The sequence below is a fragment of the Oncorhynchus tshawytscha genome, linkage group LG26, assembly GCF_018296145.1.
Source record: "Oncorhynchus tshawytscha isolate Ot180627B linkage group LG26, Otsh_v2.0, whole genome shotgun sequence".
In the NCBI taxonomy this organism is placed as follows: domain Eukaryota; kingdom Metazoa; phylum Chordata; class Actinopteri; order Salmoniformes; family Salmonidae; genus Oncorhynchus; species Oncorhynchus tshawytscha.
This window is the reverse complement of record NC_056454.1, coordinates 13732394-13756430: the sequence shown is the minus strand read 5'-3', so window position 1 is coordinate 13756430 and position 24037 is coordinate 13732394. Positions and strand designations below refer to the sequence as shown.

The 24037-nt window shown below is 41.6% G+C and overlaps 1 protein-coding gene and 1 long non-coding RNA gene across 2 annotated transcripts in view; one reads left to right on the top strand and one right to left on the bottom strand.

The window, feature by feature from the left end:
- The window catches only part of LOC112225203, a 37706-nt gene extending 17703 nt beyond the window's left edge, over nt 1-20003 (top strand). Inside the window, exon 3 of the long non-coding RNA XR_002949546.2 lies at nt 19194-20003. This is a non-coding gene — a long non-coding RNA (uncharacterized LOC112225203). The remainder of the gene's footprint in view (nt 1-19193) is intronic.
- Nucleotides 506-11530, bottom strand: LOC112225202 (UDP-glucuronosyltransferase). Its single transcript, XM_024388930.2, has 5 exons — nt 10466-11530; nt 2715-2846; nt 1536-1623; nt 1146-1365; nt 506-858 (listed from the first exon to the last, which is right to left on the bottom strand). The coding sequence occupies exons 1-5, from the start codon at nt 11366-11368 to the stop codon at nt 573-575; spliced, it is 1629 nt and encodes a 542-aa protein (XP_024244698.1). The 5' UTR covers nt 11369-11530; the 3' UTR covers nt 506-572.
- Nucleotides 20004-24037: the final 4034 nt, after the last annotated feature.

Here is a 24037-nt window from a genome sequence, read left to right as displayed (position 1 = left end):
ACCTTCTCTTTGCCACTACACACTCATGCATTGAATACTGCAGTCTTTTTTTAATAGCGATTTGAGTTATATTATTAGCCTAAATTGACTATCCAATCTACTCATCACATTAGGAATATCTTACATAAGTCCACAAATGCGATGACAGATAGTTCCATGGAATGCTTTACCAAAAGGTGCATTTTCATGGTGAAAATATGCTTCCCCAAACTAGAAACTCACGCGCCTACTGTGGGAGAGGGGAGAAGGAGAGACCCGACTCAACTCAAACTAAACTGTCTATCGTACAGCAGAGCGTGTGTCCAACTCCAAACCTCCACAATTGAGTAGATAAGAGCATATCATGAGCTTACCGTTTACAAAACGGAGCTGAGAGCTCTCCATGCATGGGGCCCATATATAAATATCCCATGTTTTTTTTCTCTCTCCCCTACCCCAATCCCATGATCATTTATATCAATAAGGCAACAGATTTTTTAAATTTTTTTACAATTGTTTTATCTTATTCTTACAATTTTACCATCCCACCACCAGGGGTGCTGCAGCACCTTCAGCACCCCTACTTCCCACAGCTATGCACTCTTCTTCTTCATAGACCTCTTCGTTCCACAGCACTTGCGGAAGCAGACTATGCAGCATTTAACGGTGACGATGACAACAATGAGAACTATAGTGAGTAGCAGAGTGAACACGTCCAGACTGTGGTACTGGATCCAGTTGAGGTCGTGAGCGGCAGGTCTCAGGTGTTCCGCTCCGCCGTGACGCATCACAAACTCTGACCAGAACACGGCCAGGTCCAGTGGCTCGATGGGACGGTCCTTATGCACCGCTGACAGCTTCATCATCTTCTCCTTGTAACTGGGGAGAAAGGACAAATACAACAGGATTTACAATCGCCTCATAGACAACTCATGACTGCTAATATAGGAACCACTGTGTCACACTACACAATGCAATATTCACCTTGGGCTGAATTCTAATGAGGAACTCAGACTTTCATGTAAATCATGCTTGGCTGACAAAATTATATTTGCACTGAAACTCTATGTGTGTGTAGATCTCAAGTTAGGATTTGGTCTCTATACTGTTTGCACTGCTACTTGAGTTCATAGTATCTCCTAGTATTATATAACATGATGTCTAACCTCTTGTCGTTGATGACCTTGTTGAGAGCCTCCACCAGTTTTTCTGAGGTGATATCAAACAAGTTGAGCACCTCCCCGACGCCCCTCACTGCCATGCGGTGTACGTTGTCACCCTGTTCAGCGAACAACGGCAGCATCACCATGGGAACGCCATTACAGATCCCCTCATAGGTACCGTGGGTTCCTCCGTGGGTTATAAAGGCCTTGACCCTGGGGTGGCCTAGAAAATGGAACATATAACAGAGCATGAAACCATGAAGAAGAAGAAGAAGCTATTGCTTCTCTTTCACAATGGCAACAAAGTAGCATGTGGTGTTTACTCAGAAGAGTACCCATCTGTAACTTCTGTAACCCAGGTGGTTTTCATTATAACTGAGAGACTAAACTAACCCAGCAGCTCATTCTGAGGAAGCCACTTCATCAATTTGACGTTGGCTGTAGCGTTTTTAGGCACTACTCCTGTGTACCTCCACACCACCTGAAAACACAGAGAACAACAGCTTACCTTCCTAATCAAGTCATATAGAATCATCTGCCAGTTCTGGATATAGTGGTAAAGGCACACCAGTTTGTAGTGGGATATAAATGTGTCTGGATTGTTTTAAGGCATAGCTCCAGTGTATATTTCCACACAAACTGAACAACATAGAACTGCAGCTTGCCATGATACTTGACATAGTATATGAAGAATGGAAAATATGCAAAAGCCATTGAAACTCCACGTAATTAAAGGACTTGTTTTTAGTTTAGACTAACATGCTGACCAGACATGTCGCGTGCACGAGCGTTGCAAAATACATTTACACATACATGCTATTCAATCATTGCACAGACGCTCGCGACAGGTGATAAAATAGAAATTGGTTCTATTTGTGACGCTCAACGCGCTGCAAGTCCTGTGTCTCAAATCTCCTTATTGGCTTTTAGGAGCATATACCCACGTGGGTGATTGAAAGATGAACTGACGTCCACACTCCAGTCTGTTGTAGTAATTCACTGTAAAGTTGGCTGCCAACTGCCATATAAAGTCCAAAGAAGAAAAAGAAGCCTGAAGGAAGGAGGAGAGATGACGAGAAACAAATTCGGTTTACCGTTTTATCAGTGGATTAATTGTCTGAGTAGAGGACCATGTGCATTTCAGGTAAAATAACAACCCAATGTTTATATTCCAGGACAAATTAGCTAGCAACAGCAAGCTAAATTGCCATAAATGTTTAATGCTTTTCGGCGTGTCTCCAAATTAATATAGTTGGTTCAGAATTTTGATATTTCAACCTGCGTGTCTTGATCATGTCTCGTGTGGATGTACAAAATCAACACGAGTGCGATGGCACAGGCGCCAGCGATTTGGTCAGCATGTAATAGTGGATTGGAGATTAGGCCTACATGCTTAACATGCATAGTACTGTGCTTCTTCAAACACTGATATCTCAACTGTGAGTGAGAAATGATATCTTTAAGATTTAGAAAAATATATTGATATTTACAGAAGACGTAGAGACTGTAAAGATTGTGTTGGTCAGAAAGGGTTACTTTTTGCCATTTGGGACATATTCGAGGTGTCCTTACCCTCTGAGGGATCCTGCTGAAGGCATCAAAAAACTGCTTGGCTTTCTCCTCCGGCATCTGAGAGACCATAGAGCCCAGGCTGAAGACCACAAAGCCATCCTCTCCTGACTCATCCACAAACTCCTGCAGATCCTGTTGAGGCACGGTGGGAAGGGTTAGTTAACAAGAAAATTGTTCATTTACATTTTCGTCATCTAGCAGACGCTCTTATCCAGAGTGACTTACAGTCAATGCATTCAACCACATATCAAGTATTGCAAGTAAAGAGAGAGAAATTTGATCATTTATGCTGCTGCTCTTGCTTTTCACGGGAGTGGAGTGTGGTACGTGTAGTTTGTTGTTGTTGGTCATAAGTCAAAAGAACCATATGCATTTCAGGTAAACAACCCAATGTTTATTTCCTAGGACAAATTAGTTAGCAACAGCAAGCTAGCTAAATGTGACTGACCGGCTCAAAATCGGTCTTATGTAAAAAAAAAAATGAAATTGTGTAGTATTTTTTTTTACATTGGATAAAAGTAGAGACTCATAGCTTCACTGCGTTTTTGAGGAACAATGGGAAAGTAATTCTGCTTTGAAAGTTGATCAACTTGTGAAATCACTTTTGAGAAAATGGCATTTTGAATGTTTTGGTACCTACTGGAGAGCTCTCCTTTGTCTTCACCCGTTTAGCATTGTTCACACCCGCTTAAGCCAGCCCCAACCATCTCTTTAAGGATTCACATGTGAGGTCAAACAGTGAGTTTCCAGTGATTTTCCTGTCAACATGTGTAGTAAAGATTAAGACTAAAAGTGGTAAAAGTAATAGCCTACAATAAGGAAAAATTCCAGATAAACAAAGTGTCCAGATAAAAACATTTAATAAATATTAGATGTCGCTTACCCAGACACACTTGTCTAAATTGATAGGTCATGTGAAATAAATGCTATAACCCACAGTCACATAAAGTGGTGTAAAAAGTACTACATTGTCATACTTGAGTAAAAGTAAAGATACCTTAATAGAAAATGACTCAAGTAAAAGTACTACTACTCACCCAATAAAATACTACTTGAGTAAACGTCTAAAGGTGTTTGTTTTAAAAAATACTTCAGTATCAAAAGTAAATAGAATTGGTCAAATGTACTTAAGTATCAAAAGTAAAAGTATAAATCATTTCAAATTCCTTATATTAAGTAAACCAGACGGCACAATTATTATTGACGGATAGCCAGGGCCACACTCCAACAACTCAGACATAATTTTCAAATGAAGCATTTGTGTTTAGTGAGTCTGCCAGATCAGATGCAGTAGGGATGTCCAGGGATGTTCTCTTGATAAGTGTGTGAATTGGACTATTTTCCTGTCAACATGTAAAGACAACTTTTGGGTGTAAGGGAAAATGTATGGGGTAAAAAGTACATTATTTGGTGGAGGAGAGTCAGGCTTGTTCTACTGATGCTGAAAGACAAATTCCAGATACAAATATTTTGGCAATATTATACAATAGATAGCCGTAATCACTGTCAGACACACCTGGCTAACTTGATTGGTCATGTAATCATCTGGTGAAGATGACATTCCCAGATAACATTACCACACATAGATCATAAACATAATGTTAGCTGTCAATCCAGCAATCTGTCAGCTATCTAGCTAACAGTAAACTTTAACTTGGTCTTTTGTTCAGACATGTAGCTAGCTAGCTAAAAAATATACCAACATATCCCAATCCATAGAGTACTAACAATAAAAACCGATTGTCATAGCTAGCTAAAGTTAACCAAACAGGTTCAATGTTAGCTAGTTAGCTAGCTAACATTAGGCTATAACTAGCAACGCGAAATGGCATTCTGAGATAACATTACTACACACAAATCATAAACGTAATGCTAGCTAGAGAGCTGGCCATCTAATGTCAGCTAGCTAGCTAACTCTAAGCTTTAACTTTCAATGAGAACAACTTTCTGACAAAATTAGAAACGTATAATATCTGAAACTGTAGCTAGACTCTTACCCGTATACATGGATGAACTCTTCACGGCAGACTGCAACCCCTTTCATTCAATAAGATGTCCTGTGTCATTTCTGTTTTGTTTGTACAGCTTGCTTGTCCCGTTGTTCTGTCTAGTCACTCTGGGTTACACTGACTGTGTGCAATGCCATAGCTTTAAGAATCATCTTAAGCTTTAACCCCCACCCAAACTCCATTTTACTCACCGTAGCAGAGCTGGTTAGGCTGTTTTCATGTTATCCAAAGAGTTGGTGACTATAAGTGTGCCCCTGGCAAAAATTTAATTACGCTTTTTTGCCGACGTTTACTGACAGCGGCCATATTCAACCAGTGTTGAGCGCTCCTAAATTCATCAATTATTCTGCGCTCTGGCACACTCAGACGAGAGTGCTATGAAACAGTTGTTGCAGTGACGTTCTATTGAAATGGATACTTGCATAGTCAAGTCTTTTGTTAAATTTTACTACGCGATACATAAAAAAATGCATCGTTAGACAGGATTCCCTACACAAGCTGACCAGCTCAAATAGACAGAAGCATGCTATATGGCTGACCAATCCAAACTCATCTCTTGGAATGTCCAGCCCACTTATCTCAGACAATCATGGGCAGTGGGAAGGTTGCTGCCTTTTTCTGTGGCTTAACCAACTAGGCTTGTTATTTAACAATTTTATTTGTATTTACAGATGGCATACAAGTTTGTTATTAAGGCACATCAAAGTTGCAGAAGGCATTTCTGCCCCCCAAAAGACTTATTCAAGAAGTCATTTCTGCCCCCAAAAACGTTTTGATTAAAAAAAGTTTAAGTTCAAACGGCTCTCCTGTGAGGTAGTGACCTACGACATACGTCTAGTTTCCTGAAACGGGTTACAAATGTCCATGAATGTTTAATGTGTGTTTCGATCTGTTCCAAAATTAATATAGTTGGTTCACAATTGGTGTTGGTATTGTAACCTGCGTGACATGAGCATTTCTGGTGGGGATAGATAAAATCAACATGCACATGATGTTGCATGCAGACGCGTGCGCGGATCCAGTTTGGTCAGCATGTTAAAGGCACTGCGTGGTCAATCTGACGTCTGCATGTTGAACTTTTGTTGCACACGTATCCAGATGATGCTGCGTACCATTTTGTGCAACAACGCGCTATAGGTGTGATCAAGGTGTTATGGTGATATGGTATTTATATTTCTTGCACTTTGCAGAGCAGGGCAGAGCTGTTGTGAAGGAAGTTTTTGTTTATACAGGATCTCCCGCCCTCACCTACCGTCAACCAATCATGTCAATGCGGAGCTACACGGAGCCCTCTGCATTATTACAACATTTGAGAGGCGCAAGGCAATGCAATATGGAGCTCAATTTGCCCTCTGCGTGCCTCCGAAGGCTCCGCATTGCATCACACCATCCATATGGAGCCTCCGACCATATTTTTGGTTCAAGCACAAATGGTCTCTTAGTCTACTATAGTGCGAGTCGGCTTGGTTGGTGGTTGGTGCTGTCTCTCCCTCCTGTCTTCATGTTCACTCACTCACAGAACTGCCCCTCTCCTGCCTGCTCAAGCGGTACCTCTCTCTCCATCCCTCCAGTGTTGCCAACTATTTTTCAGTGAGATATGCTATTGGCTCCTTGATTTGTCGCTAGAAGTCGCTAGATGATGTTTTGCCATTGTCGCGACAACACAGCTGCGGTCCCCGACATAGTGTTTTGGTCCCCTCTGCCGCTGCACACCACCGCCTCTTGAACTTCTCAGCTCCTCCCACTCTCATTTACGGATAAATTGAATGGAAAAAGTAGCTGAACGCTATCAAAACCATAGAAACCCTCGGTGTCAAAACTCCCCAAAGGCAGCCTGTAAGTAGTTGAATTTTTCGCCAGAATCTTTTACCAATAAAAGTCACTGGAGGGGTCTAAAACCTCGCTAAATATCATCAAAATCTCTAAGTTGGCAACACTGAGCCTATCGCGCTTTATCAGGTCCTTATAATAAAAAATGACATTTCTGCTTCCCTCACCGGGATTGGAACGTGTCTGGATCTGTCTATATGGAATGGGTCTAGCTGTCCTCGGGTCTGTTGGGAACGGGTCTCTATATTTTTTTATTTTATTTATGTACATCTGGTCCAGGTTGGGAAAGCCTCAGGTCCATTTCAGAATGTGTCCAACTTTTTGGACACTTGTCCAACTAGTTGGAACCAGAACACAATAGGGCTACTCAGTTCTTCTGTTAGATTATAGTGGCCACAGTCCAGGGGGAAAGAACTGTGCTATGTCCCAAATGGCACCCTATTACCTATGTAGTGTATTATTTTTGACCAGGGCCCAGAGGGCTCTGGTCAAAAGTAGTTCACTGTATGGGAAGTATGGTACCATTTGAGGCACATCAATGCTGTTCCTGGCTCAGGTTTCACTAGCTGAACACAGTCTTTAGAGAAGAAACAGATTGGAGGGTAGTTCAGAGAGGGACATTCCCCCAACATTAATGTTGAGCAATACTTGAGTGTTAGAACAGTCTTTGGTCTGGTTAGCAAAATATTGACTGAAGGAGGGAAGGTGAAGTTGTGAAAGGAGCCCATTCTCTGATAACACACCCTGTATTCATAGAAGACAAAGGCATAATACATCCTATAACAATCACAGCTAACCCTAACTCCAACCCTAACCCCACAAAACAAACCCTGCAGAGTAGTTTCCCTTCCTGAGGTTTGTAGGGTTGGAACTAGAACACAATAGGGCCCCTCAGTTCTTCTGTTCGATAATAGTGGCCACAGCCCAGGAGGAAATAACTGTGTTATGTCCTAAATGGCACCCTATTACCTATATAGTGCCTTATTTTTGACCAGGGCTCAGAGGGCTGACTGAACACCGTCTTTAGAGAAGCGAGAGAATGGAGGGTAGTACAGAGAGGGACATTCCCCCGATGTTAATTTTGAGTAATACTTCTCTTTCTACAAAATATGAGAAACCACACCTTAACTTTCCCTGCACATCTATCTGCCTTGTCCTTTTTCCTTACCCAAGCTGAAGGACGTGGTTAGGAAACTTTTGAAAAGTAATGGGTGCGATTTGAAAGTTATGGGTGCGATTATGGAGAATTTCTATTGGTGCATTGCTTTTTCTATTCCCTAAAACATTGTCAGGATTACTTGTGTTTGGCATGACTCCCATAGCACTCTGGCATCTTTTATCAGTACCCACAATACTTACAATTGACAGGAAAGTAAACTTGACCTCTAGGTTACACCAGGTTTGACAGATTGCAAGGCAAACTAGATGGTAGTTGTACATGAAGTGCAATTGATGGGACTTGCTTTAACTCTTTAAAAATATTTTTGTGGTAGTGGTAGAACTTTGAAAAGTCTAACTTTACTATTTAAAGCAAAGCACTTACATATAGTCACTGTTGAATGTAGTAAAATAATTGGTCTGATTTACTTTGATAGACTACTATATCAATCATATTACTTTGGATTGTGGGGCATTTAGATCACAAAAAAATGTCTAAACTACAGTTATTGCGTGTGAAAACTAAAAGAAGAAAGACAAGACAAAGTGATCTTCTGTCATAAAATGGGAATAAAAGGGAGGATCATGTGGAGAACTCTTCGCATAGCAACTCTCATTCATGCTGTGGGTTTCAGTTAAAACAGGTGCACAATTTACTTTTGTAAAACATTCAGTGTAAATGAAGTTTGATTTTAGTTGAAAGATGATGTGATGATTAGAATGTTTTAGGCTACAATTTGGGAAGAGAGATGGGATGGTGGATCTAGTGATGACAGCTCTTTAAAAGTATTTTATGGTTGAAGAACTACGCAGAATAGGTTTGTATGCAGACCTACTGATAGCTAGCTGCTGTTCTATCTAAAAGATGAACTCTTTAGGCTAACAATGATCACTGAAAAGTACAGTTCCTGAAGAAAATGTGGTGTGTTTGCTAGCATGTATGCTATTGAAATACATTATAGTAGTGGTAGTTTCTGCAGTTGTACTGGTGGTGATTGGTTATAGTTTAAGATGTAGGTAGATGAAAATCTGGATTGATTGATTGGTTGGTTGGTTGATAGGATAGGATAGGCTAGCCTGGACATGTGAAAGTAAGTTTGGTGTCTCTAGCTTGAACGGTTCAAGAGTTACAATTATTGCTGGTAGGTATTATATGCGAACCAGAGCTAGGTAGCAATGCCCAGGAACAGAGCTGGACCAGAGCTAGTGGGGACCAGAGCAGTAGTTGTGGTCAGTAGTTGTGTGGTCAGTGGTTGTGTTGCAGATTCTTTGGACCCTACAGTATGAAAATGGTCAGTGGTTGTGGTAAGTAGTGGTCAGTAGTTTTAGTCAGTAGTTTAGGTAAGTAGTTGTGTGGTTCATTAGTTGTGGTCAATAGTTGTGTTAAGTAGTAGTGGTCAGTAGTTTTATGGTTGTGGTCATTAGTTGTGTGGTTCATTAGTTGTGTCAGTAGTGTGGTTGTGGTCAGTAATTATGGTCAGATGTTGTGGTCAGTAGTTGTGTGATTGTGGTTGTGAGTATGGTCTGTAGTTGTGCTGTTGTGGTCAGTAGTTGTGTGTTGACTAGTTGTGTGGTTGTGGTCAGTAGTTGTGATTGTCATAATTTTTGCCAAAGCTTCACCATGTGCTCCTCTGCATATGTGAGTGTCCATAGCAACGGGTCTGTTTGGGCTGCTCAATGATGAGACATGAGAAAGCTGTTAGCAAGCTACTTTTTTGTGCCTTTAAACTCCAATAAACAGCTGTAACTTTGAATTGGTAGTAGAAATTTTGTCCGACTTGTTGGGGAAGGGGTCAGTTGTTTTGGGGGGGAAAATGGGGTAAAATGTGTTAATGCAGTTACTAAAACAGCTGTATAGTTAGATCCGTAGAATATATTTTGATAGTGTAAAAGACCGATCTGCATGTTTTAAAGTTTTAATTATATTTCTAGCTTAAACGGTGTAGGAGGAGTAACGTTCCAAATGAGAAGGAGAAGAAGTATGACAAGATTTTGAATGAGGACGTTTGCTTCGCTAGTCCCATTAATGAGAGCTAGTGGAATGTGGGCTGTATAAATGTGAGGAGAAGCTAGTCGGTAGATAAACAGAGAGCTGTGTCCAGTCAGTCCCTATGGAGGAAACAGAGATCAGGTTACAGCTGGCCGCTAGCTGAGTGTCTGACAGGCAGGTAAACACAACATCTGGGTTGTGGGACAACACCCAACAGTCTGATTGACTGTCCCTTTTAAACACCCAATAGAATATTTCTGACTGTTTTACAACATTCGGGCTTCAGAGGAGAAAGTCATCTCAGTCTGTCAAAACATAACGATCTTGAAAAGAGATGTGGTCCCAAATTAGAAAGTAAGAGAAGAATTTGATAGCTTGAAATTAAATTGAAACAAGTTAAAATGTCCGAAATTTATCCTCGAGGAATGTCTGATGTGGTACAACTGCTGCTGCAGTGAATCTATCCATTAAGGCAGGGTGTCAAACTAATTCCAGGGAGAGCCGAGTGTCTGCGGGCTCTTGGTTTTTCCTTTCAATTAAGACCAAGACAACCAGGTGAGGGGAGTTCCTTACTAATTTGTGACCTTAATTCATCAATCAAGTACAAGGGTGGAGCGAAAACCCGCAGGCACTTGGCCATCTGTGGATTTAGTTTGACACGTGTACCGTAAAGGTTTCTGGACCTGGATCCATATAAGATATAGGTTGCACAGCTCTGCACAGTTGAATTTTTTGCACAGTTGAAGTATTTATAAGAGATTTACCTCTGGAAGTGGATCTCTTTTACCACAGTTGATGCCTCCAATGTGGACCATGTTAGGCATCGTGGGTTTGGGATACTCAAAGGAGTAGTCATACCTCAGCAGCCAGATCGCCCCATGACCCAGCAGTTCCCTGTACGTCATGTCCTTCTCCAGGTACCTACTGGCCAGCTCGTCAAAGCTAGCAAACATTACTGTGCACAGGTAGCTTTCCAGACCGTACATGAGCATGTTCTTAACTCTCCCTAGGAAGTCCATGTGGTCAGTGTTGCCGGAGAAGAAGCGTGGTACGTAGGATGGGGGATTGGGGCACTGGGCAGCCCTATCCTCCATCCCACAGGGGATCCCCTTCAAGAAGTACACCGCTGGAATGTTGAAGGACTCTGCGATGATGGATCCACAGGGTAGGAAGGGGTCGGTCAGCATCATCTTGAACCCTTCTCCTCTCAGTCGCTGCATCAGGGGCTTGTCATACAGAAGACCCTCACAGCCTTTCACCTGCATGTCGGTGAAGTCAATCAGGCCCTGCACGTTCATAAATATGTCCGTTACCTTTGGGGTCTTGCGGAACATGTCGTCCTTCAATTTGTCGATGTTCTTGTCCAGCTGTGCCTTGTTGAAGGGGACCCTAAAGATCTCAGTCCTGTGGTAGTCAGAGCTCTTGATGAGGATGGATGTCTCAGGGACCAGCACCACCATCTCATGGCCCCTGGCCGCAAGCTCCTTCACCAGAAGCTTCATACTCAGCCAGTGGCTCCCTTCTACAGGCATCACCAGGACCTTGTCCCCATGGATGGGCCTTGGACACAGGGCTAGGCAGCACAGCAGAACCAGCAGTCCCAGCCTATGCCCCGGCGTCAGCCCCAGCCCCTGCTTAACCACAGGAACACTTTTCCCCCAGCCCATGCCTCTCTGCCTCTCTTTTCAGTTACACAAGCTGTGTTGTGAGAAGGACACTAACTCCCCGAGGTCTGGCACTGAGTGCTACTGAGAGGTGGCTAGACCTCAGACTAAACTGTGGGAGTATGTGTATCCCTGCTAGGTCTGGGTCTGCATGTGCAAGCAGGCTGTTATATAACCCTAGTCAGTCCTTCCTGTGGACCAAAGTCTAACTGCAGGCTGAATGGTTCAGGTTAATGATTCCTTAGGGCAATTGAGAGATGGAGAGGATTAGCTCGCTAGTAATCTCAATGTGACAGCCTTAACATACAGTATAGAGTAGCTGAGTTGGTTCTGGGTGCTGAGATTAGCTTGATACTGGCTAGTGAATTATAATGCAAAAGTATGACAGCGATACTGATGAATAGTTGGATTTACTACTAACAAGTAAGCATTGCTAATTTAAAATTAAGCAACAAAAAAACACTTCTTTCCAATAGTACTCATATTGTTATAAGTTGAATTGTTCTTAGTTCTACAAAAAATGTTGTCAGTTATTTCCCATTGATCAGCATGACATTGGAAAAGAAAAGTAACACGAAAGGTAACCCGATATCACAGGAAGGCTAAAAAGATCATCAAGGACAACAATCACCTGAGCCACTGCCTGTTCACCCCGCTATCATCCAGAATGATGTCAGTACAGGTGCAACAAAGCTGGGCCCGAGAGACTGAAAAACAGCTTCTATCTCAAGGCCATCAGACTGTTTAACAGCCATCACTAACATAGAGGCTGCTGCCAACATACAGACTCAAACCTCTGGCCACTTTAATAAATGGATTTAATAAAGTTATCACTAGTCACCTTAAATAACGCCACTTTAATAATGTTTACATATCCTACATTACTCATCTCATATGGATATACTGTATTCTATACCATCTACTGCATCTTGCCTATGCCGTACGGCCATCGCTCATCCATATATTTATATGTACATATTCTTATTCATCCCTTTACATTTGTGTGTATAAGGTAGTCGTTGTGAATTTGTTAGATTACTTGTTCGATATTACTGCACTGTCGGAACTAGAAGCAGAAGCATGTCGCTACACTCGCATTAACATCTGCTAACCATGTGTATGTGACCAATAAAATTTGATTTGATACAGAGTATGCAACATGCAAGTCATAGTTACACTATTAACCCTGCTCTGGGAGGAGTCATGGTGGTTTTCTAACCTTTGAGTTATACACTAAAGCTCAAAGTATTCTCATATTTTGTGAGGAATCTTGACCATTACCTTCAGCTCCTCCCCTTTCTTCTCCCACCAAAAAACACTGACACGCAAACTTACGCTCTCAGTCGTGCGCAAATCTCCACGCACACTGGACCTCGTCAGAGCTAAATATCGTCTTTGTCCGATTCGAGGCTAGCAACACTGAACTATGCATGAGGGCACCAACTGTTTCTGATGGCTGTAGCTGATGTGAGTAAGACCTTTAAACAGGTTAACATTCACAAGGCCGCAGGGCCTGGATTACCAGGACGGGTACTCAGACCATGCGCTGACCAGCTGGCAAGTGTCTTCACTGACATTTTCAACCTCTTCCTGACCCAGTCTGTAATAAGTTTCAAGCAGAAACAGTCCCTGTGCCCATAAATGCCAATGTAACCTGTTTAAATGATTATTTCCCTGTAGAAATCACATATGTAGCTATGAAATGCTTTCATAGGCTGGCCATAGCTCACATCAACACCATCATCCTAGACACCCTGTACACACTCCGATTCGCATACCTTGTCAACAGATCCACAGATGACGCAATCTCTATTGCCCTCCACATTGCCCTTTACCACCTGGACAAAAGTTACACCTACGTGAGAATGCTGTTCATTGACTTAAGCTCATCATTGAACATCATTGTGCCCTCCAAACTCATCACTAAACTAAGGACCCTGGGATTAAACACCTCCCTCTGCAACTGGATCCTGTACTTCATAATGGGTTGTCTCCAGGTGGTGAGGCAACAACACATCTGCCATGCTGACTCTCAACACGAAGGACCCTCCTGTACTCCCCATTCACCCAGGACTGCGTGGCCGTGCACAACTCCAACACGATCATTAAGTTTGCAGACGACACAACGGTGGAAGGCCTGACCACTGATGACGATAAGACACCCTATAGGGAGGAGTTCAGAGACGTGACAGTGTGGTGCCAGGACAACAACCTTTCCCTCAACGTCAGCAAGGAAAAGGAGCTGATCGTGGACTACAGGCAACGGGAGTGCCGAACATGCCCCCCATCCATATCGACGGGACTGTTATCGAACAGGTTGAGAGATTCAAGTTCCTCATTGTCCACATCACTATGGAACTATCATGGTGCACTATCATGGTCAACACAGTCGTGAAGACGGCACGACAATGCCTCCTTCCCCTTCAGGAGGCGTAGGTAAGGCAACTGTTTGGCATCCGATCGCAAGGCGCTACAGAGGGTAGTGCGTACAGCCCAGTCCACCACTAGGGTTGAGGTCCTTGCCATCCAGGATCTCTCTACCAGGCGTGTCAGAGGAAGGCCCGAAAATGTTTTTTTTTAGCCTATACATAAATTTTTTGTAAGAATGAGATATTTCATTGCGTTATACTTGTAGCTAATCAGTTACAAGGTAAAAAAAAAAATACAGATTGAGGGCTTCAATCAAACTGAGGACAGATAAATATGTGTACACCAGGTAAAGGCTTCTTGAATGCATGGCTTTGAGATGTAAGTTAACAAAAATATGAATTGCCATATTAGGCGTAACTAGGGTTGCAAAGGGAGGGTATATTACTGAAAACTTTAGAAGTTTACCAGTAAACTACCAGAATTTTGGTATCGTTCAAGGATCTATCACAAGACATATCACAGGTGTCTGTAATTATCTCTAGCCCTCTGTGTGGCCTTATCACGTATAAAATATATAAAATAATTTAAAGAATTTAATGACAAAGCTGCAAAACATTATCTTAAATATAACCATCAACTAAATGAATACCATTGGTGTTTAATATGAGGGTTTCAGCATGAAATATCCTACAAAAAATGTTTTTTATTTATTTTGCTATGTCAATATTTATTTGTTTTTAATGTTTTGGTGTCAAACTGCTATCTGTTGTGAAAAAAGTCAATAGTTGGAAGAGTTGCAGCGTTAATTGAAAATGCCATTGTTGAATAGATGCATTTTTCATGAATTAGTCTATTTTCTCTTAAACCATATGGTCTCTCTACCAGAAGGTAATGGACAATATGGACACAGATATAAAACATGTATTCTATTTGTAAGGGGTGTCAAAGTCATTCCAAGGAGGGCCTAGTGTTTGCTGGCATTTGTTTTTTCCTTTCAATTAAGACCTAGACAACCAGGTGAGGGGAGTTCTTTAGTAATTAGTGACCTTAATTCATCAGTCAAGTACAATGGAGGAGCAAAAACCCACAGACACTCGGCCCTGAATGTAATGATTTTGACACTTGCTATATACAGTGGAGAGAACAAGTATTTGATATACTGCCGATTTTGCAGGTTTTCCTACTTACAAAGCATGTAGAGGTCTGTAATTTTTTATCATAGGTACACTTCAACTGTGAGAGACGGAATCTAAAACAAAAATCCAGAAAATCACATTGCATGATTTTTAAGTAATTGGCAATTGTTCTGAAACTTGTCAGTCTATTCTTGTTCTGAGAAATGAAGGCTATTCCATGCGAGAAATTGCCAAGAAACTGAAGATTTCGTACAATGCTGTGTACTACTCCCTTCACAGAACAGTGTAAACTGGCTCTAACCAGAATAGAAAGAGGAGTGAAACCAAGGCTTTTACAGTTACAGAAGTCAACAAATGATAGCGCTTGGGGAATGAGAGTGGAGTTAGGCACTGCAGATTGCACGGCCTAGATTAACCTCTACATCACCAGAGGAACAGAGGAGGAGTAGGATAAGGGTACGGCTAAAGGCTGTAAGAACTGGTCGTCTAGTACGTTCAGAACAGAGAGTAAAAGGAGCAGGTTTCTGGGCCCGGTAGAATAGATTCAAGGCATAATGTACAGCCAAAGGTATGGTAGGATGTGAATACAGTGGAGGTAAACCTATGCATTGAGAGATGATGAGAGAGATATTGTCTCTAGATACATAATTTAAACCATTTGAGGTCACTGCATGTGTGGGAGGTGGAACTAAAGGGTTAGCTAAGGCGTATTGAGCAGGGCTAGAGGCTCTACAGTGAAATAAGGCAATAATCACTAACCAAAACAGCAAAGGACAAGGCATATTGACATTAGGGAGAGGCATGCGTAGCCGAGTGACCATAGGGGTCCAGTGAGTAGCTAGTGTGGCTGGAGACACGGCGATGCAGAGCGGGCCGGGGATAGCAAGCTAGCAGAAGGGCCTTAGAGGGACGTAGTGACGGAATTAGTCTGTTGTAGCCCCCTCGTGTAGTTATGTCGGCAGACCAGTCGTGATGGATCAGCAGGGCTCCGTGTAGTAAAAGGGTCCAGGCCATTTGGCTAAATAGGTATAGTGGCCTAAAAAATTGGCCGATGGGCCTCTTCAGCTAGCCAGGAGATGGGCCTAGCATAGGCTAGCTCCAGGCTAATTAATGCTTGCTTCAGGACAGAGACGTTATCAGAGTGGCCACTCTGATAGCAGCTAACTAGCTGCAGTGATCCAGGTGAAAAGGTCCAGAGCTTGTGGTAGGAATCTGGCGATCTGGATAAAAATAAGTCTGATATGCTCTGGTTTGAATCTCGCTCAGCAGACTGGCAAGAGTTGTCCGGGCTAAGGTTAGCTGATGACCGCTAGCAGTGGCTAGCTGACTACCAGCTAGTAGCTAGTTAGCTGGCTAGCTTCTGTTGGGGGTCCAGTTCAAAAGTAAAGAAAATAGCAGATCCATACCACATTGGGTGAGGCTGATTTGCGGGAGATTATGTTGAAGTTGAGGTTAAGAAAAATATTTTTCAAAATATATGCAAAGAAAAAAATATATTAAAAGATATATACACGGGACACGACAAGACGAAGGCAAAGACGTCTGACTGCTACGCCATCTTGGATTTCGTTGGGCCAGTAACCCAAAGGATGCTAGATCGAATCCCCAAGCTGACAAGGTAAAAATCTGTCGTTCTGCCCCTAAACAAGGCAGTTAACCCACTGTTCCTAGGCCGTCATTGTGAATAAGAACAAAAGGTTAAAAAAATAGGCCTATGCATAAGTTTGAAAATGCATATGGGTGTTATGAATTAATCATCACCTTAGAAAGCACTCTCCATTTATTTTTGTTAGGCTTTGAAACAACATCCACAACGACCATGTTTTACACTAGCTTCAACCTGCTGTTGACACTTCCAACTAATTTGATCATCACAGTGAGGTGTTTTAAAAGCAGGATACTAAATTTAGCAAAAACAGAAACGTCCCTTTTTCAGGACCCTGTATTTCAATGATAATTCTTAAAAACGAACGAATTGTAAAAATTGCTGAAGTTGGAGACTTGTATCTCCCTCACTAATTTTAAGCATCAGCTCTCTGAGCAGCTTACCAATCGCTGCAGCTGTACATAGCCCATCTGTGAATAGCCCATCCTACTACCTTCCTCATCCCCCTCATTTTATTTACTTTTTTGCTCTTTTGCACACCAGTATTTCTACTTGTACATCATCATCTGCACATCTATCACTCCAGTGTTAATTTGCTAAATTGTAATTACTTCGCTACTATAGCCTATTTATTGCCTTACCTCCTTACTCGATTTGCACAAACTGTATATAGATTTTTCTATTGTGTTATTAACTGTACTTTTGTTTAGCCCATGTGTAACTATGTGTTGTTTTTTGTCGCACTGCTTTGTTTTATCTTGGCCAGGTCGGGGTTGTAAGTGAGAACTTGTTCTCAACTGGCCTACCTGGTTAAATAAAGGTGAAATATTTTATTTTTAAAATAAGGTCACAGTTATTAAAACGTAGCACACTAAAGAGGCCTTTCTACCGACTCTGAAAAACACAAAAAGAAAGATGCCCATGGTCCCTGCTTATCTGCGTGAATGTGCCTTAGGCATGCTGCAAGGAGGCCTGAGGACTGCAGATGTGGCCAGGGCAATAAATTGCAATGTCTGTACTGTGAGACGCCTAAGACAGCGCTACAGGGAGACAGGATGGACAGCTGATCGTCCTCGCAGTGGCAGACCACGTGTAACAACACCTGCACAAGATCGGTACATCCGAACATCACACCTGCGGGACAGGTACAGGATGGCAACAACAACTGCCCGAGTTACATCAGAAATGCACAATCCCTCAATCAGTGCTGAGAGAGGCTGGACTAAGGGCTTGTATGCCTGTTGTAAGGCAGGTCCTCACCAGACATCACCAGCAACAAGGTTGCCTATGGGCACAAACCCACCGTCGCTGGACCAGACAGGACTGGCAAAAAGTGCTCTTCACTGATGAGTCAAAGTTTTGTCTCACCAGAGGTGATGGTCGGATTCGTGTTTATCGTCGAAGGAATGAGCGTTACACTTGAGGCCTGTACTCTGGAGCGGGATCAATTTGGAGGTGGAGGGTCCGTCATGGTCTGGGGCTGTGTGTCACAGTATCATTGGACTGAGCTTGTTGTCAATGCAGGCAATCTCAATGCTGTGTGTTACATCCTCCTCCCTCATGGGGTACCGTTCCTGCAGGCTCATCCTGACATGACCCTCCAGCATGACAATGCCACCAGCCATACTGCTCGTTCTGTGCCTGATTTCCTGCAAGACGGGAAAGTCAGTGTTCTGCCATGGCCAGCGAACAGCCCGGATCTTAATCCCGTTGAGCACGTCTGGGACCTGTTGGATCGGAGAGTAAGGGCTAGGCCCATTCCCCCCAGAAATGTCCGGGAACTCGCAGGTGCCTTGGTGGAAGAGTGGGGTAACATTTCACAGCAAGAACTGACAACGCTGGTGCAGTCCATGAGGAGTACTTAATGCAGCTGGTGGCCACACCAGATACTGACTGATACTTTTGACCCCCCCCCCCTTTGTTCAGGGACACATTATTCCATTTATGTTAGTCACATGTCTGTGGAACTTGTTCAGTTTATGTCTCAGTTGTTGAATCTTATGTTCATCCAAATAAATCAAATCAAAGTTTATTTGTCACATGCGGCGAATACAACAGGTGAGTTTATTTTGATGACACTTTTTTTAATGTGATTTTTGAATGCATTTGCATTGATGTCAGAGTGGTTAAAGAGACAATAGGGCACTGAGTACCAGGCCATTAGGACCCGATGCTCGTTAGTAAGTTGGGTACTACTAAAGCATGTCCAGTGTGCATAAAAGGAGATTACCGCGACTCAACAGTCACAAGGATTTTTACTGCGGTCTTGACTCACGACTGCCGGTGTGACAGTAACACGGCCACTGCAAAGGCCCTTGTCAGGAACCTTAGCCGAGTAGTTCGCTCAGGAATCCATCTCCGTCTCCTACGGAAAGCAACTGGCATGCATATCAGGAGTATCTCTCCTCTCTCAGTAGCACAAGTTTGAGTTCATTGGTGTTGGGTTTACATTAACCTTTGATAGAAGCGGTCTGTTTGATGGCTTATATGGGATCTTCAGTCTGAATTGCACTAAATGTTCCATGCCTTTAATCTTGCATGCTATATCAAATTGTATTGTTTTATGGACACTTACATATTGAAAGTTCTTTTATACTCAGCAATGAAGAATTGACGATGGAACACAAGGTGGTCATAAAAATAACTAACATTGCTTTGTCCTCTCTTTCATGTTATGCTACCTTGTTCAACACCGATGCTGGCAACCAATGACAAGATCCTGGAACTCCAGGAGCTATGGGCTGCACACTCCTGCATCGGTGTTGCTTCTCATCGGTCACGGCTTGACCCTCAAGATTATGGGCCATAATCTTCTACTGCCTACGATGTTTCACTCTGAGAGCGTGGAGCCTACATGAGTTCCGGCACTAATTACTATTATGATCATGATTGCATCATCCATATGGTCCAGTAACTAGGTTGCTTTTGTTCTGCATCGCATCTGATACAGCATATAACACTGTTAGCTCCGGTGGGTGGCTGGCACCCAGCACTGCGCCTATTTTGCAGGTGGTTGTTTGGGCTCGTACGTAGAAAACTCTCACGCACAGCTCATATTGCTCAGCAAGGCCACCTGGCGGTGCATCTATATTTCAGGTGGTTGGCTGTGTTCACATGTAGAATATCCTCATGATCCAAGATGACAGCTCATCTTGCCTCATCGAGGGTACCCGGTGGTGCGTCATATGTGAAATAGTCATACGGCTGCATTAGCTCATGCTACACATTTAATACGTACACATAGGCCTAATACTCAGTCATTTATGGTAGAATGACCTTAGCTGGTCTATTGAGAGCTCTTCAAATTTCATATTTAAATGGCAGAGAAGAATATGAAGTGATTTAAGTGTCCACAGAAATTATATTTGAATTCAATGTTTTTGAAATTGTAATGCACAAATTGAATAATTACTTTCATAAATGTAACTTATATGTTTTAAAATTCTATTTAAATTCAATATACAGTGCCAGTCAAAGGTTTGTACACACCTACTCATTCCATGGGTTTTTCTTTATTTGTACTATTTTCTACCTTGTAGAATAATAGTGAAGACCTCAAAATGAAGTTAATAACACATATGGAATCATGCAGTAACCAAAAAAGTGTTAAACAAATCCAAATATATTTTCTATTTGAGATTCTTCCAAGTAGCCACCCTTTGCCTTTGTGACAGCTTTGCACACTCTTGACATTCTCTCAACCAGCTCATGAGGTAGTCACCTGGAATGCATTTCAATTAACAGGTGTGCCTTGTTAAAAGTTCATTTGTGGAATTTCTTTCCTTCTTAATGCATTTGAGCCAGTCAGTTGTGTTGTGACAAGGTAGGGGTGGTATACAGAAGATTGCCCCATTTGGTAAAAGACCAAGTCCATATTATGGCAAGAACAACTCAAATAAGCAAAGAGAAACTACAGTCTATCATTACTTTAAGACATGGAGGTCAGTGAATCCAGAACATTTCAAGAACTTTTAAAGTTTCTTCAAGTGCAGTCAAAAGAAAACTTTAAGCTGTATGATGAAACTGGCTGTTATGAGGACTGCCACAGGAAAGGGAGACCTAAAGTTACCTCTGCTGATAAGTTCATTAGAGATACCAGCCTAAGAAATTGCACCCCAAATAAATGCTTCACAGAGTTCAAGTAACAGACACATCTCAACATCAACTGTTCAAAGGAGACTGCGTGAATCAGGCCATCATGGTCAAATTGCTGCAAAGAAACCCTCCTAAAGGACATATAATAATAATAAGAGACTTGCTTGGGCCAAGAAACACGAGCAATGGACATTAGACCAGTGGAAATCTGTCCTTTGGTGTGATGACTCCAATTGTATCAATTTTTGGTTCCAACCGCCGTGTCTTTGTGAGACACAGAGTAGGTGAACGGATGATCTCCTCACGTGTAGTTCCTACCATGAACCATGGAGAAGGAGGTGTGAGGGTGCTTTGATGGTGACACTGTCTGTGATTTATTTAGAATTCAAGGCACACTTAACCAGCATGGCTACCACAGCATTCTGCAGCGATACGCCATCCCATCTGGTTTGCATTTAGTGGGACTGTCAATTGTTTTTCAACAGGACAATGACCCAACACACCTCCAGGCTGTGTAAGGGCTATTTGACCAAGAAGGAGAGTGGTGGAGTGCTGCATCAGATGACCTGGCCTCTACAATCACCCCAGTCCTCAACCCAATTGAGATGGTTTTAGGATGAGTTGGACCACAGAGTGAAGGAAAAGCAGCCAACAAGTGCTCAGAATATGTGGGAACTCCTTCAAGACTGTTGGAAAAGCATTCCATGTGAAGCTGGTTGAGAGAATCCCAAGAGTGTGCAAAGCTGTCATCAGGGAAAAGGGTGGCTACTTTGAAGAATCTCAAATATAACGTAGATTTTGATTTGTTTAACATTTTTTTGGTTGCTACATGATTCCATATGTGTTATTTCCTAGTTTTGTTGTCTTCACTATTATTTTACAATGTAGAACATAGTTAAAATAAAGAAAAACCCTTGAATAAATAGGTGTCCAAACTTTAGACTGGTACTGTATATTCAATTTCAATATTGTAGATATTGCAATCCTTGTCTGTGTATCAAGTTTACAAACCATAATTTCAAGTGTACCAAAATTACAATAAAAGTGACTCCAAAATGACACATCTGAGACAACTAAACAAACAGTAAATGCATCCAACATGTTTGTAGATTAACAAGCTTGATGTTGTCATTGTGTGCTATGAATATGGGACCAATTACTAAACTTTGAAAGACTTTAAGTGAATTTGTCCCAATTCTTTTTGTCCCCTAACATAGGGTGGACTATGTACAAAAAGTGTTGTAGTTTCGAAACGGTTCAAAATGAATGGATGAAAATAACCTCAAATTAAATCTGACAGTCTGCACGATAACCTCATAGTCATTGTATCATTTCAAATCCAAAGTCCTGGAGTACAGAGCTTAAACAATACTTTTGGAGCTCACTGTAGTTGAATATCCCTGTGTAGGAGAGCCTGGGGAGAGGCCACTGCCATGGACCTGAGCTAGGAGGGGTTTCAGGGTACAAAGGCTCAGTGAGGCAGAGTAAACCGTTCAAACAGATTCTTTATTACGTAACTTAAAACCAGAAATGCTCAAGAAGAAGGAACTTAGACTATAACCTTAGTAACAAAAAACGTTGTCCCTAATTGAAACGATAACAAAGCAACACCCCACCTCTGTTTTGGTTTTAAAAAAACTGAGGGATGGGCCTGGTGCGGTTGTATAAGTCGGTTAACCCGCTTATACAACCGCACACATGTGTCAACTGCACTGTGATCTTTAATGCTGTAACATCTGTAATACATTACCATATACAATCTCAAAGTACAGCAAACTTTGGCCCTGTTTTGCACTTCTAGGGTTATGAAGGCTGTGACATCTGTAATTAATAAACGTATACAACGTCCAGAGTTCAGCAAACTCACTCAGCCTAGTTAGTACAAATTAGTACAAATAATAAAAACCTACGTTTGAACTCTGCCTCACTGAGCCTATGTACCCTGAAACCCCTCCTAGCTCTGGTCTGTGGTAGTGGCCTCTCCCCAGGCTCTGCTACACAGGGATATTCAACAATATTCTTATGGGGGTCAAATTGTGTTTGTTTGTCACACTACCTTGTAATGTGTCCTGTGCGGCTTGTGAGTATCGTAAAGGGAAACATAAGGCATGTAAATACTCCATAGTCTCACCTTTCAGGCATTGGGTCATAATAGCTAGCAAAGTACCAGGATGTTGGTTTGAATCAGAATTTAGAGAACTGAATTTGAAAACAGAACCTGAACGCATTAGAGAAATTGAGTATTTAAAACTTTTCTCAACTTGAAATGATGACGAAACTTCATACACAGACCAAGAATTGAAACTTAATACAGAAATATTTCATTTGAATATTTAATTAAATAGAAATAACATTTTACAACTAAATTCAATATTCATTTCATTATTTAGATAGAAATTCAATTTCTGAATTCAGTTATTCAATTTGTGCATTACAAATGCAAAAATATTGAATTCAATGCAACATCTTAATAACATTTTTTTTAAATCACTCCATGGAAGTAGACCAAGATGCCATACCCTCTAAGTGTTTGTTTAAGTTGTTGGGAAAGTGGTCAAAGTGGCTGATTTGTGTCTAAAGTTAGAATGTTTACAGTGAGTAGAATGTTGGTAGTCATGGGAGTTTTCAACAATGGAAGCTTTAGAATGTGGAAGAAATCCGATTTCATTCAGTCGAATGCCCGAAGCGTCCTCTAGTGGCCTCCTCTAGTGGCCTCGTGGGTGGAACGTTATTAATATTTTTCATAAAAAATAAACATACTTTTTTTCAAATGCAGAAAATCCAGTGTTTTAATGTCAAACGTTTTTGTTATATTTCAGTCTTCTGTGATGTTTATAAAATGTAATATTGGGATGCAAACTCAAAATTGAATACATTTCAACTCTATATTTAACATGGTACGGATGTCTTATTTTTAAAAACTCATGACCATGTGTGAGGTGTATACTTTTGTTTCCAAGTAGATTTGTTTAAGACTACCAAGAAACACTGTGTGACCCTGATTTAGCCCACTGCAGTGAAAGGTTAAACGGTTCAAGACTTACTGTTGGTGTGATGTTTTATGCTAATTTATGCAAATGTTTATACTTATAGTTGATAAAAAGTTTTAAAGAATTTGAAGTTGGGAAAGTGGTCAAAATAACTGATTTGTGTAATAAGTTACATTGTTTACAGTTAATAGAATAAAATGTTGGGTGTGATGAATGCTGAAGAAATCCCTTTTTAAGATGTTTTTTTTTAAATTCACCTTTATTTAACCAGGTAGGCCAGTTGAGAACAAGTTCTCATTTACAATTGCGACCTGTCCAAGATAAAGCAAAGTAGTGTGACAAAAACAACAACACAGAGTTACACATAAACAAACGTACAGTCAATAACACAAAAGAAAATAAAAATAGAATCTATGTACAGTGTGTGCAAATGTAGAAGAGTAGGGAGGTAGGCAATAAATAGGTCCTAGAGGTG

Bases quoted from the DNA above. Each gene is read 5' to 3' on its own strand.
- LOC112225202 (XM_024388930.2), bottom strand. From the start codon at position 11,368: ATGGGCTGGGGGAAAAGTGTTCCTGTGGTTAAGCAGGGGCTGGGGCTG. The intron at 1,624-2,714 runs GTAAGGACACCT...CTGTGTTTTCAG, and splicing joins TCAGCAGGATCCCTCAGAGG to GTGGTGTGGAGGTACACAGG. The intron at 1,366-1,535 runs GTTAGTTTAGTC...TCCATTTTCTAG, and splicing joins TCCTCAGAATGAGCTGCTGG to GCCACCCCAGGGTCAAGGCC.